The sequence below is a fragment of the Ictalurus furcatus genome, chromosome 17 (genome assembly GCF_023375685.1).
Source record: "Ictalurus furcatus strain D&B chromosome 17, Billie_1.0, whole genome shotgun sequence".
NCBI lineage: Eukaryota > Metazoa > Chordata > Actinopteri > Siluriformes > Ictaluridae > Ictalurus > Ictalurus furcatus.
This window is the reverse complement of record NC_071271.1, coordinates 15,629,663-15,644,541: the sequence shown is the minus strand read 5'-3', so window position 1 is coordinate 15,644,541 and position 14,879 is coordinate 15,629,663. Positions and strand designations below refer to the sequence as shown.

Genomic DNA, 14,879 nt, shown 5'->3' with positions numbered 1-14,879 from the left:
AGAGAGAGAGAGAGAGAGAGAGAAAAGAGAAGCTGTTTACAGCTGTTATAATGCAAGTGATAACTGGAACTTGTTTCATGGACTTGTCATACTAGTCAAATGCACAATGTGTCATTCATATATTTGTTCTTTGGGAAGAACTGTTATTGGAAAATAATCAGCTTTGGGGTGGTACAGTAACTCACCATGACATGACCTTGTCTTTGATTATTTTCCTTTTACAACACACCCTGTCATGCTTAATCAGAACTGACTCTGACATCATGTACTTTATTCTAGACGTAGTCAGAATACTGCAGATCAGAACTTTACAGTTTGATCTAATAACCATCATGGTTACTAGAGATACACCACAAATATATCATTTGCTATTGTCTTACTCATTCTATATTTCCTGATTAATACACTGAGCTGGTTCTGGGAAGGGTTTGCTGAAACAAGCTGACATAAGGTCTATCAAGATTATGATTAATTGTCATACACATAATTGCAGTTAACAATTTAATTAGTTTCTGTTGATTTTATTTGATTTTATGCCACTATTATAATACAAGAATAACAGTAGTGTAATAATACACATATAGAGCCAGATATCAATATCGAGTTTCAGTTAAGTGACTTTGATAGCTTCCTGCTTTTTAGAACAACATAAGGAAGATATAACAAGATTAATGATTGACATAAATTATAAATGAATTTGTGTAATCTAGAAAAAAAAGGGTAGTATTCTATACTAATGAAATAAATGTTGTAGCAAATGTAGTAATCTTGTGCCTGTTACTGTTAAATCAATCAGCATGGTTAAGTGGATAATGCATCTACTATTATTGCACAGCATATAGTATAATGCCATGTGCTCTAGACAATATTAATATTCTTTTGTTGCAGCGTTGGTTTTTCTTTTCTTTTTTTTGCTGCCAGAATGAAGTGCAGGTGTTCTAAAGCACTGCTGTGTAAATGGGAACTTTTCAAATTAGTCAGGATTTAAATCACTCCCTGTTTAGCACTTGGACGCTACAGTTCAAGTGGATATTAAGTGCCCACATAGCATGGTAGAAATAAAACATGTCGAAAAATCTGGTGGAAAGTGAATGCTAATTAGACATCGTTTTTCAAAGTTGGCAAAGTTCAAGTACTCCACGTTGTAGTGCCTGTAGATGCAGTTGCCATGTGCATCAAACTGTCAAATGTCAACGCTACAGTACTTTCATTTTTGTATTTCACTGGAGGTCCAGGTTGTCTCCATGTATTTCTTCATTTTATGTTATTTCTCCATTGATTAATGACTATATAGAATGCACATCATTTTCCATAGCACTTACTATCACATAGCATCTTCTTTCTGATTTGAAGAACTTAATCAGTTCTTCAACTTAAATGTGTATATTTTTCGGTAATGAATTGTTCAGTAACAATTCATTACCAAACAGCAGGGAAACTAATAGGAAAGGCATATACAGTAGGTAGAGAGGGAGGAATGTAATTCTGGACCTACTGATGGATCCTGGGAGTTCATGGGGCTAAATCGTGTATGTACGGATATACATTTGACACTTGCTTCTTTGTGAATTTGCTTTTTAGGAGCAGATTTTTCTCTGCGAGATCTGGGCTTTGGTGAGCCTGTGGCTCCTCGCATGGTGGCATACCGCTCAGACATGGCAATGCCACACCGTGACTACTCACTCAGCGTAGGCTCAGACGCAGACACCGAGACAGACGGGATTGTGTCCCCAGAGCATGCCATCCGCCTGTGGGGACGAGGAAACATGAAGTCAGGCCGCAGCTCATGTCTGTCCAGCAGAGCCAACTCCAACCTGACTCTGACGGACACGGAGCACGAAAACACGGAGAATGGTGAGCGTTCAGTTCCCTCCTTATTCTACATGCTCTGTGTTCCACACTAATGAGCTTTTAAGAAGCCAATTTGGCTCCATTGTAATTTTCCCTTTAGAACTGGTGGTGCTTTGAACCTGGAGCTCTTATGGAAATGAAGAGCCGTGTAAAATAATTCAGCTCGGCTCTTGGTTATAACAAGCATTCATAAATGCACCTTTTTGTGCCAGTTGTTGAGCGATCATAATTTTTCCTCCCACTTTGCATTTTGATTGAAAAGTCTTCTAATAGGAATAAACAAAACCTTTAGACTATTTTGTACAAGACAAATCTAGTTGACCAAGGTTTATATCATGTTCATTGATGACGTGTTTTTAATTTCAACTTGAATCTTGGCCCTGAATTTATTTCAGGGCTGTTTGGATATTTCTGCATTGTGTATTATCATCTGGGTGTGTTATCATCTATCATCTGTGCGTGTTTTCATTGTGCTGGCAGTGATCCTGAGTCACATGGTTGTGGGTTTATCCACTCTGGAGCTTCACAGGCTGTGGCAACTATGAAACAAATTGGACAAGGGGATGAATCAGCCCCCTCTGCTCTCATAATTGTTTTTGGATATTTCTACCCAGGCTGTCCAGCCGTGCGGAATGAACCAGTGGCGAGTTTTTATCGCGCAGTTTGCGCAGATAGTTAGCCTGAGGCTCGAGGCTTACTGGAAAGAACACATTTCTACCCTTAAATCCTCCTCACACCTAAGGCTGAATGAATTTGTGAATTCAGCTGTCCTGCTTAAGTCACTGTGATTTTGCTGTTGTTGTTTGTAAATATCGTCCCATCTCAGTGATTGGCAGTAATGATTTTGGTTGTGTGTACACTGGGATGCTGCAACGCTAACAGGTGGCAGGTGCCCCAAATAGCCTAGGCAGCCATGATGGAGTTGTCTTGCAGAGGCTCGGCGCTTCTAAATTACCCTCAAGGGCCCAATGAGTCTCTCTGCTTGCATGGAAGGTCACCGCGCACAGAGAACACTTCTCCATGAAACATGTCAAGTGCGGATCCTGATTGGGCATCGGGCGGGCAGACGAGCACAGCGAGACACAGGCAATCTGGAAGAAAAGTTGTGTAGTCAATCAAAAAAAAGCTCAATTTCTAATGAGTGAGGGTTGCACATCTTCAGGTGGATGCATGTGATTACGATAAGTAACGCAGTGTCGGTATGAGGAGCGAATTGAAATGATAATGACGGTTGTTATATATGACCTCATCATGCAAGACAAATTGAGTGTCGAAGGACGAGCGTAGCCTCTAGAATCAGGTGTTGTGTTTTCTGTCCTAATGAGTACAATTACTATGGACAGGATCGAGAGCTTGCTGTGAAATGCTTTATAAACATTGTGTGTTTTCCTAGTTGCAGATTTGAATTCAATTCAAAATATCATCAACCACGCAGTGTAATAAGACTGTTGCACTGACACTTATTTCCACTGTCAGTTTACTGTATATAATAATACAAAATGCAGGCATGTAAAATGCGCATTGTTTGTGCACAAAACTGCTCTGTATATTTATTTTTTTTAAAGACAATATAAATTTAAAGATATATAATATACACAATGCAGCTTTTTTGTTTTTCTGGCTGATCTTCAGTCTTGTCATGTGACCTGCCTGGCAGAAAAATGCTAATCAGGTACTATTGCTGGTTATATTGCTGTAAGAGCATGCCAGAAATGTAATCATTTAATATTCAAAATATTCTTATTATATACTCTTCATTAAACTTTAAATGACTGTTATATTTTCGACAAGCTTGTTGCTCTATCCAGAACTATTTGTGATTAATAAAAGACATTTTTGACATCATATCTGATAGGATGCAAGCAGTGATACTGCCCAACAGTGTAGAGTAAACGTTAAATGGCCATGAATGCAGAATAGAAAAGATTTACATAAACATGCAACATTTTTCAGGTCGTCACGGCTTTCTGCAATGATTGTCAATCCCAAGCGCCGACTATACAAACACAGCCTATGCTAGAAAACTGTCCGCATGCTTTACCAGTAATTGTAAATATAACAAAAATAACACTACCATGGGAATATTGTTTTCAAGAAACTCATTATTTAAGTGTAACAAGGCAGACTCTGAAGCATAGTGAAGATTCATGTGCAACAAGGTTTATTTCAGATCTTGGCAAACAGGGTGAAATCGCAATCCACGTTCCAAAACAGTAAGCCCGACAAAGGTCAAAACACAATCAGTAATATACAGCGATTCGAAAACAAAGCAGACGGTTGAATACGTGATAAAGCAATAACAAGGCTCAGAACTTACACAGATGCATGGAGTGGCAAGACTTCACAATGAATAGCTAAACACGAGCTGAAAAAATGTTGTTTTTTTTTTGATGGTGTAAACAGGTTTGCATTTGGTCTGGTGATTAGATCATTATGGTGATTGTATAAACAACATTTTAGGCAAATGTGAGAAATTGCAAAAGGAAAGTGTTTGATCTATTGTCAGAAGATCACAAGTTTAATCCCAACAGTGCCACAGATACCCGTGACCAGGAGCTAAGGGAGCAAAATTGGACATGCTCTCTGGGTGGGAGCTTCCAGTTGCAGGATCAATCACAGAAACGCTGGCCAATCGGGGGCATCCGTGAGCTCATGAATGCGGAAGATGGTAGATAATGCTTTCAAGCTGTGCGTGACTGACTTCATGTGTCTCAGAGGAAGCACACGTTAGCCTTCAACCTCCCTGGTTAGTGGTTGTTGTATGATATGGGAGAACTGACTGATGGGTGGGAATTGGAAATTAGAAAGAAAATGTATTCACTCAAATAACTTCAAGTAAATGTTTCTTCTCTTTTATGTTGTGATACAGATTAGATCTTGTCTTTTGCCTGCTAATCAATAAATGATACCTTAATAAGATGAGTGTTAGGTCCAGCGATGATTGTTTATTATTCTTATTTTTTTAAAACACACCCCCACAGCAAATCAATTTTCCCTCACAGCTGTTTGTCTCTGGCAAAGCAGACTGTCCAGTATACTTCTTATTCCACTCGTTTAAGCAGAAGAAGTCTTGCTGTCACCATTTAATCGAATGATGCTTAATAACATACATTTTCTATATGGCAGGTTAATTAAAATCCACTGAGCTGCTCAGCTTACTTCTTCCTTAATCACGGTACACCAACAAGTCATTTACTTTGTTACTGCAGCCACAGAGTTCTTTCATCTCAGATGTAAAACATAATATAGTGTGTAGTGAACTGTGTGTTTGTGTGTGTGTGCGTATATTTATATATATATATATATATATATAAATAATACATCACTTGTATATCAATTATAATTTAAACACAAGTTGTGACTTTTGAGGACTGCTATAAGAGGGTTTATGAGAGCTCAGTTTGCGTTTTAGAAATGAATGGGTTCATGCAAGCATGTAAAATTATGTACAAGTATTTTCAGAAGTACATGCATTGTTATTTAGCAATTAGCATCCCATTTCCACAGTACACACTGAACAGTGTTTACCAAAACAAGTGCGATTAAATGCACCACTCAATCAGTTAGTTAACATACTCTGTGTTAGAGAGATAGATGTGTGTTTGTGTGTGTGTGTGTGTGTGTGTGTGTGCATGCATGTGAGGGGGGACGTATGCTTATGCAGATAGATTCATGACAGTGTTCATGTCCTTAGTATTTTGAAGTTCTATTTGGATGAAGAGCACATTTGAGATTTATATATATATATATGCTATGCTCCACAAGATTATGGACAGAAGTATTGAAGCACTTGACGAATGATGCTGATGATCTGAAAATAATAATAATGTATTTAGACAATTTGTGACAATTTCACACACCTTATTATCTGTTTCAGCTCTGAAGCCTATCTTTGTTCAGACATGAAACAGAAAGGTTCCAGAAGATTGAATTCGTAATCATGTTTTAATTTTTATATTATTATCGATTTGATTAAAGAGTGTGAGTTGATGAGTTTTGTTTAGTAGAAATTGTCAGCAGTGGAAAATGGTTTAGTTTTATATATGGCAAAATACATTATCTGATATTTAGTAATGATCAGAATGATCTTTTCATTCATGGGCGGCCCATAGTGTGAAAGTCAACTTTATTATTATTATTTCCGGTGGTTTTTAGATTAATTTAGAGACTGAAATCTCATTCATGGATAACTAACTGTGATTGGTCAGGCAATCAACATTCAGCAACTCACAAAACAGTATGCATATCGTTCTAGTTAGAAAGCTATTGCACTAGATAAAGTGGTGCACTTTACACATACTATCCAGTACACTAGTGCGCAATTTGGGATGATACACACAGCTCTCTCCTCAGCACGAGCGGTAAGCCATTATTGTTACAAAGCAGCAAATAAATGCCTTAATTTGTTCCTCAAATGCAAATATGTCACCTGCTTGTATTCACATGGAAAATCCTTCTCTCTTTGGTGAGAATGCTATTCGCAAGCTAATAAGTAATAAAGACTATTGGACGTCTGCTGGATAACGGTTTAAGAAAGCAGGTTTTGTGGTGCAGAGGCAGGAAAGGCACACTACAATAATTGTGTAATAAACATACAGTATGCATCCTATATAGGCATGATTTTCTGAGCAAAACTTACTTTTGGGTTTTTAAATGATTAATGATATTTTAATTGGTATTATTATAGGTATTATATTATAATTGGTACTAATATCAGTGATAAAAACTGACATGTTTTTTAGGCCAAGTGTGGAGTTCGTTTTGTAATTGTAACATTCTCCTAATTGCGTTTTTGCAGTCAGAACTATCTGTAAACACGAAACACTCTTTGTTGGGTAAATCACCATTTGTGAATGTAAATGTTTTGCAAATAAAAATGAAAAACTGCTAAATGCCATCTGGGCATCTGGTCCAGTGACTTTTGGCAGCTATCTTTGAGTCCTCACTGACCAAGCTTGCAATCGTGTTAGTAAGCGAAAGAATTCGCGAAAGAAGAAATCTAGGACATAAAAGACTGCTGCCAAAACCAAAAATCACATGACCACATGTTCCCTGGTTGGTGTTTGCAGAATTTCTGGTTCATTTGCAAGACATTCTGTACACATTTGCAAATAGCGATGTACAAGTGCACGTTTTATAGACTGAAAGTTACAATCACGAGTATTATTCGCTAGTAGTGACTTTCAGCCTGGGTCACTTTCTGTGTCTCTGTGATCCTGTAAGCTCGAGTGTGTTATCCTCCAGCCATGTTCCAGAAGACGGGCTGCTTGAGGCGATACGCAGTCATACTCGACCCAGCAGCAGAGCACACAGAGTTTTCAGTGACTAATCCCAAACTTCATGACTACACTAAAAACTGTACATTATTCTCCCAGGTCACACATGTACCTGTTTTACTTCATATTTACGTTCAATCATATCTGATGGGATCTTTTTTTAAAACCTGAAAAAAAAAAAACCCTCAAGTTAACTATTTATTTTAGCCTATTTGCTGTATTTCTTTGGTGCGACTGAGTGAACTGAGTGATGTCTGTTCAAATGGAACCATCTTCACACTGTAAACACTTTGTAATCAATGTAATCTTCGTCTGTGGACCGTTTCCATTTCACTCAGTCTGCTGGGAAATCTGAGGTTGCATTGAGCGGCTTGGTACTTTCAGCAAGGGCTTACACCAGGGAGCTACATCAGGAGTGATGGTTGACCTATTGGGGGATGAATCAAGCATGAATTAAAAGGCTTTTACAAGAACTAAATCATTCCAGATGGTTGCACTTGAGTTGTTTAGAGCGGGTTTGTCTGTTGAGCTTTGCATGCGTTTTACCTGGATGAACTTAGAAGTGATTCAGTGATTGGGTGCCATTCAGCCCTTGAAATTAAAAATGTACACTTTTGCCACAATATTGTTATTTTATTTTCATTTTTAACACTTTGAAATATAGCATTTTACATTCATATACATTCAGTGAAATAATAATATAAAAAAAACACTCAGAACAAGAAAGCTCCACCTGCTTTAGCAAATGGTGATCTATTCATAGTTGACTATTATAATCGTAATGAATAGAAAGTTAAACAAATTTATGCCGAAGGATATATCCACTCTACAAGGTTGGAATCCGCTTTGTCCACAAAGGTTAGTCATCCACTTCTTTCATCTGTTAAATCCAAATCATTAATATTATCTCTGACTCCGTTTACATGGACAGCAATAATGTAATTATTGACCTTATTCTGAATAAGATAATATTGTGATTAATGTGTTTACATGAGTTGCTTTTAGAAAATTCCTTTCATGTTCCCGTTTTACATGTTATAGAACATAGAGCGATTAATGGCACACGTCATTATGTCCTCATGCCACACCGTTCAACGTTCCCTCCAGAATTTCACGTATCAACATACGGTTGATCTTTGTTATGGTACCGTATACAGTTTTGGGTGTTTTTATTTTTTATTTTACGAAAGCTTCAAGTGCGGTTAATTATTTGTCATGCTGTACGTGTAAATAGAAGACTGCTTGAATCTGTGGACTGCGTCCCAAACCGCGTACTTACCTACTATATAGTAGCTGAGATACATGTATTTCTACTATATAGAACTACCTACCTACTACTATATAGCAGGTAAGTATGTGGTTTCGGACGCAGCCGTGCTCTCTTGTTTGCCGTAAAACGGTTGAACACTGCCGTGAGTGTACGTGTCCTGTCACAAAATGCGGTGAAAACTCTCACACGATGTTAATAGTGTGATTAAGGTGTGTACATGTCTATAATACACATCGATAAGTGTAAGGCGTGTGTTTATAGACATAGTGTGAGCCTTAGTACAAGCTGCTTTCCAATCCTAACCCGAAACTTCAAAAAAATGAAACTTCAATTTAAATAAATAAATAAAAAATTAAGAAAGCATTTTGCTCTTAAATAAATAACAGGGTTGTGTTGTAGCAAATAATTAACAAATACACAAACAGTTGTTAAGAAATATCCATACTAATAGAATGAGGATATTAAGGACATTCTAATGATTTACTTAACATGTTTTTTTGTTTGTTTTTTTGTTTTTTTACTTTCAATCAATAATTATCACAATGTCGTTGAAAATAAAGAAAAAAAAGAATTAGAAAAAAAGAATTGCTTTTCATCTTCCTGTGATCTTAAGGAAACTTGGATAATGCAACTTGTTGATCATGTGACTTTTAAAATTCCTCATATTTCATAAGTGTGAATGTATTCAGAAAACAAGGGCTGATTGTATGTTGTGGGACACGAAAATGTACATTTTTAATAACCTGAATGATGTTTTAAGCACAAGATGTTAAATGGATTCGCACATTAATGCAAAATAATAGGATTTTTTGAAGTATTGTAATGATTATATTTCAAGCTAAAGTGTAGTTCTAGTGCAGTTGAACATGCAAATCCTGTTTATTCTAAATGCTGTAGATTTTATTAACGTTTTAATAAAACTTTACATGTGTTTAAAATGGTAATTTACCTTACCTTTCATACATATTTGTGAATGGAATATTTTACACAAATGGTCCTGAAATTAAGGAATCACCTTCTTTATAAAATGCATATATTTAAAAACACATATTTTTCTCAGGCTCTTCCTTATATACCAGCGTTTCTCACCTTTTTAATTCTCACAGATTTCCTCTTACAGTCAAGGGTCTAATTCTAGGTTCTCATTGTATTTCTGAATTGATGCTATGAGAGCATGATTTACGAGCACATGAAATGGGGTGTGAGGTGAAAATTAGCGAGGCTTGGGTCTTCTTAAGGGTTGTCATGGTTTAGCCTGCACTATCCATTCGCATGTTTTCCACTCACAGTCATGGCTCTGATAATGTGCCGATGTAATCATGCCTTAATGCACGCTACAGTGAAGCGAGTACCGATGCCTAGACCTGATCGGCGACGAAAAGCTGTTGATTAGCAGCTCTGCTCATAACTATCAGCGCACGCCGTTTGTGGCTGTCTGTGCAAATTGACAGTAACACCACAGACGCAGGCGTTCAGCGATGGCTTCTGCATCTCTTAGAAGATGAGAAAGCTAGAAAGATTAGAGGAAACTTTTTGATGTCTGTAAAAGAAAGCACCTTCCTTTGTTTTATTTATTTATTTATTTATTTATTTATTTATTTATTTATTTATTTTTAAAACAAGAACACTAAAGTAGGTTAATTTTAGTGAAAGTGCCTGTGCTGTACAACGACAGGTGTCAGGTGTCACAGCTGAGGCTGAGAACCTGCGGGAAACTTTGAGCTGCTGATAGATTGAGGTTAAGAAGAAAGGCTTAGGGGAAGAGATGAGTGTTTTGCTACGATCGTGGAGACTTTCATATTAAATGCAGATGTGTCCACTCTAATGGAGGAGTAGCAGCTTAGGAAGCATTCACAGTGATTAATTGCATTTTATTTTATTTAATCATATAAAATAGTGAACCATGTTTCATTTTTTGAAGACCAGGCAATGTTTTTCCAGTCTGCCCAGTTTCTGTGACTCTTTCAGCCTCAGCCTCCCGTTCTTGGAGACAGGAGTGGAACCTGATGTGGTCTTCTGAAGGTTGTAGCTCATCCGTCTCAATGTTCGGCGTTCCGAGATGCTTTTCAGCTCACCACGGTTGTAAAGAGTTGTGGAACTGTCACCTTCCTGTCAGCTCAAACCAGTCTGGCCATTCTTCTCTGACTTCTCTAATCAACAAGGCTTTTTATTTCTACAGAATGGATGTTTTTCCCCTCCACATCATTTTGTATAAACTTTGTAAACTGTTGTGTGTGACAATCCCAGTAGCTCAGAAGCTTCTGAGATACTCAAACCAGCCATCTGGCACCAACAACCATGCCATGGTCAAAGTCACTGAGATCACATCTTCCCCCACGCTGATGTCTGATGTGAACAAAGCTCTTGACCTGTATGCGCATGTTTTTATGCATTGCACTGCTACCACCTGATTGGCTGATTGGATAATTGCATGAGGGAGCAGATGTACAGCTGTTCCTATTAAAGTGCTCAGTGAGTGTATGGCTGCGTCCGAAATCACGTACTGTGACAGTACCTACTGCACAGCCGTTGAAACAGTATACACTAATCAGTATGTGCTGTAGTATGAATACAATTCCGGACATACTACAGCCACCATGTTGGCATTGTCATGTGACCTTCGACATCATCATAAACACAAAAATTTCAAATGGACCACCAGATTAAAGCAACTGCACTACTGGCAAAATGCATATCAGGAAAGTTAACTGAATTAGTAATGTAATGTGGGCGGGGCTAACAGGCTGAGGTAAATCCGTTGCCGTTAGCTTGGCCAGCTAAGGCATGATGGAGATCACAAAAGAGGTTGCACACGCTGTTACAACTGTTTTCTTGTTTAAACCTTCAACTAGTTAACAATTTATTCAGGTATTGTTAAACAAGTCCCGTTTAACCAAAGTTTAATACTTCAAAAGAGCCGACATGCTGTCCTCCACGTGTCCTCCATGATTTTTTTTTTCTGCGCTCGTCCGCACTAGTCCCATTGCATTGTGGGATTGTTTGTCTCACATAGTGTCCATCCGTATGCATACTGCAAAATCACACCGGAAGCAGTACGCCACCCGCTTTCCATTTCTCATCTACTGAGAATTCAGACATACTGTTCCTCTGGCGTACTGCTTTTCGCCTACTGTGTATTAGGGTAATACGCCATTTCGGACGCAGCCTATATCTGTAGATTATGTCATTTTATTTCACTTCTTGTGTTGGTTTGTTTTAAAACAAATTTCCTGCCGGGTTTGTCTTATTTTTTTTATTGCTATCTTGTTGCAGCATGCATCCACATTTCATTTGTAACGTCACGACACACATGCACTTTACAGTTACAGCATTACCTTGAGTGCTTGTGCAATGCACTCAGAGACAAGGCTACTGTGCTGCTATGAGCTACTTTTTACTACTGAGCTTGCCGCTACACCTATCCATCTTTTTTTCTACCCAAATTGCACGAGTGTGTTTACAGATCAGTTTGCACTGGTTTCTTCCCTTTCATATTGTTCTGTTGTCCTGTTTAGTAAGCGTGCATTCTGTTTACTTTGTGTAGTCCTGTGTACTATCCCTGAGCTACAATATTGTGCGTCACTCTATTGTCATGCAGGAACAATTCTTTCCAATGCGTACAAGTTATATGTATGAATGACAGTAAAACCAACAACACCTGCAACCTATTACTTATTACTCACATATTGTGAGGAAAGACTCTTGATAATGGAAGACAAGATCATTTCTGTTGTTTTAAGAAGATTTTTGGAAAGGTTTGTTTGTCATAAGAACTCGTTATTCCTCCTTAGCATCCACACCCACCTGAAGCGTTTGATATTTCGAGTGATGCTTTTGAAGCTTGCTCCATATTTAGAATGTTGCTTTCCCCCCCATCGCTCACTCCTCATCCTTTGAACTGGCTCCCCTGAGCCTTGTGACTATTAGGAGTCCATGGCGTGAAGTTAGAGGAGTAGATTCAGCGTGCCGTGTTGTACAGCTCAACAGAGGGATGAGGTTACTGGAACTGACCTTGGAGCAGCAAAGAGACGAAATGGAAGGAGCGACCGTTTTGCATAGATGAATTTTTTCCCTCAAACGCGTTGATTGAGGAAATTGATTTCTGCAGATCTCTTGGAGGACCGTGGCTGCTTGTGCCAATTCTCAATCTGCATGAAATGAGTTGCGCGACCTTCTTTCTGAAAGTGAACGATGAAAAATGTTTGAACGATGGCCATGTTTCCAGCATGAGAGTGAAACAGGAGATGCTGCTTCGTTGCATATTTCTTTATTATTTTGACCAATAAAACAGGAAAAGATTTATTCTTTACATGTGTGCTTCATATAATATACTGTAGAAGTTATCTGATAGACGTGAAATATGATCAGAGACTAAATGAATTTTGCTTCGATTAGCAGATTAGGTTGTGTTGAGGGTAACATGAGGACTTTAATGTTTCCTCTGTAAAAGTAGCTTGTTTTATTTTTGGAATATAAGAAGTAATTGTGTGGGTTTTTTTTTTTTAGAAGGACATTATTTACATCAGTTTCCCTGTGGGCACATGTTGTTTTATGGTGGGCTACACAGTGCCACATTTCAATTTTTGTCACAAACAGCTCTGAGGCAAGGTTTCACTTGTTTAATTATAGACATTGCTTTATTATATGCACTTCTTAAAAGGTAATTGTTTGAGAAATTTGATACCTTAAAGCCTTTCTTTTATTCTGAACAAAAATATAATGTATTTTTAGTGCATTCCTAAATCATACTAGTGTGTTGCGTACATTAATACCAAAGAGTTGTTGAATTCTGAGATATTAATGTGCTTGTTATGTTATTGTTACTATAGTAACAGCTCATTCATAGACATGTGTATGGCTGATGTGCCACTTAATCTAAGACTACTAATAAGCAGTTTACAAAAACGTGTTATTTAACAAAGATATCTCATTTTGGATATGAAGTTTTCTATAAAGAGACATTTATTTGTTTGGGTGACATGGGTGCCGGTGCTTTGTAACAGAAAACAGAACGTTTTCTGTCACTGGAAAGTATTCAGGACACAGGACTTTGCACTTTCTGGATTCTTAGTAACATCGACATGAAGATTAAGTTAAAAAGAGAGGCTGGTGAGCAAACGGCTGGTTCTACTGGTTCTGTTGGTTCTACTGTTTTAGAATAAGTGACAACAGGAAATAACTTGTTTTTTGGACATTTTACAACAACAATGAAATATAACCATAAATGGTTAAAAAGCACAACATGTTAAATAATAAATATAAAAATTGCAGGATAAAACAGTTACTGATTATGAGTGAATGAATGAATGAATGAGTGAACAAATGAATGCTGAATAAAAATGTATTGTGAGTAGATAAAAAGCTAATACACAATGTAATGTGGACCTGATATACTGTAAGTAGACCCATGGATTTAGTTTTATCAAAAATATATATATTAATAGTACATCTAAAGGTAAACTAATAGCTTACTAATAGGCATCTATTGTACGTATTTTAAATATACTTAGAAATGCTAGTATATTAAATAACACTTAGAGTACTTCATTAGTATATTGGCAGTAAACTAGCACGAGCTAGTAGTATGATTTTTGAAGAAAAAGTTTTCCTTTTAGCTCCCATCTTTACTCTCCTTTAAAACACTGTTAGAACATTTAAGCCATGACAGTCAGTCAAGTTTAAACCGATTCCTCACTTAGCGGTTGGGGAGTGAAAAAAATAGTAAGGTGGGGGGGGATGTGATTGGGAAGAAAAACTAGTCACGCTTGCACCCAGGCCTGGGCATTACTTCTGTGCAGCCACCAGAGAACTGCTGACTTTGGTTTCTATCACGCTTATGTTCTGCCTTTTTCTTTTCTTTTTTTTTTGTACCCGACAAGTTTTTATTTATTTGCTTACTGGTCTTTGGCTGAGGCCGTTCTTCAGATGGAGGATTAACCGAGTTAGCTCAGGCTCATTTGAAAGCTCATTATTATGGATTTGAAGGCTCCTTTGAACAATGCAGGACGGCTATAGAGGCTATGCTCCAAAACCGCCCTTCTGGGCCTGAGTGTGTGCCGCTACACACACACACACACACACACACACACATACACACACACACACACCATCCATAAAACCACACCGGGCCACACTATAGCCACCACTATTAGCCATAAAGAATAACAGTTGAACATAAAATGATCCTAAAATATCACTGTCTATTATTAGACTATTGGCAGCCTGTTGCTAGGTACGAAGCGGTCTTGACCCTGTATACGTACTTATAATATCCGTGTACTTAAGGAGAACACAGTAAGGAGAATTTTGATTTGATTTTGCATTTCATAGGCTAGAATATTTTGGTTTGAAGTGAAATTTGCATGTATGATGGTACAAGTTCCTTTTTTATCTTAAAAAAACCCCACATCTATATTCTGGATATTATAAAGCTAATATATATATATATATATATATATATATATATATATATATATATATTC

General features: G+C 37.5%; 1 protein-coding gene across 2 annotated transcripts in view; it reads left to right on the top strand.

Moving 5' to 3' along the window:
- The window catches only part of tenm4 (teneurin transmembrane protein 4), a 220,303-nt gene that overhangs the window by 57,381 nt on the left and 148,043 nt on the right, over nt 1-14,879 (top strand). For both annotated transcript variants that reach the window (XM_053647427.1, XM_053647425.1), the window contains exon 3: nt 1,582-1,854. In XM_053647427.1, the coding sequence (XP_053503402.1) occupies nt 1,582-1,854 (273 nt within the window). The remainder of the gene's footprint in view (nt 1-1,581; nt 1,855-14,879) is intronic.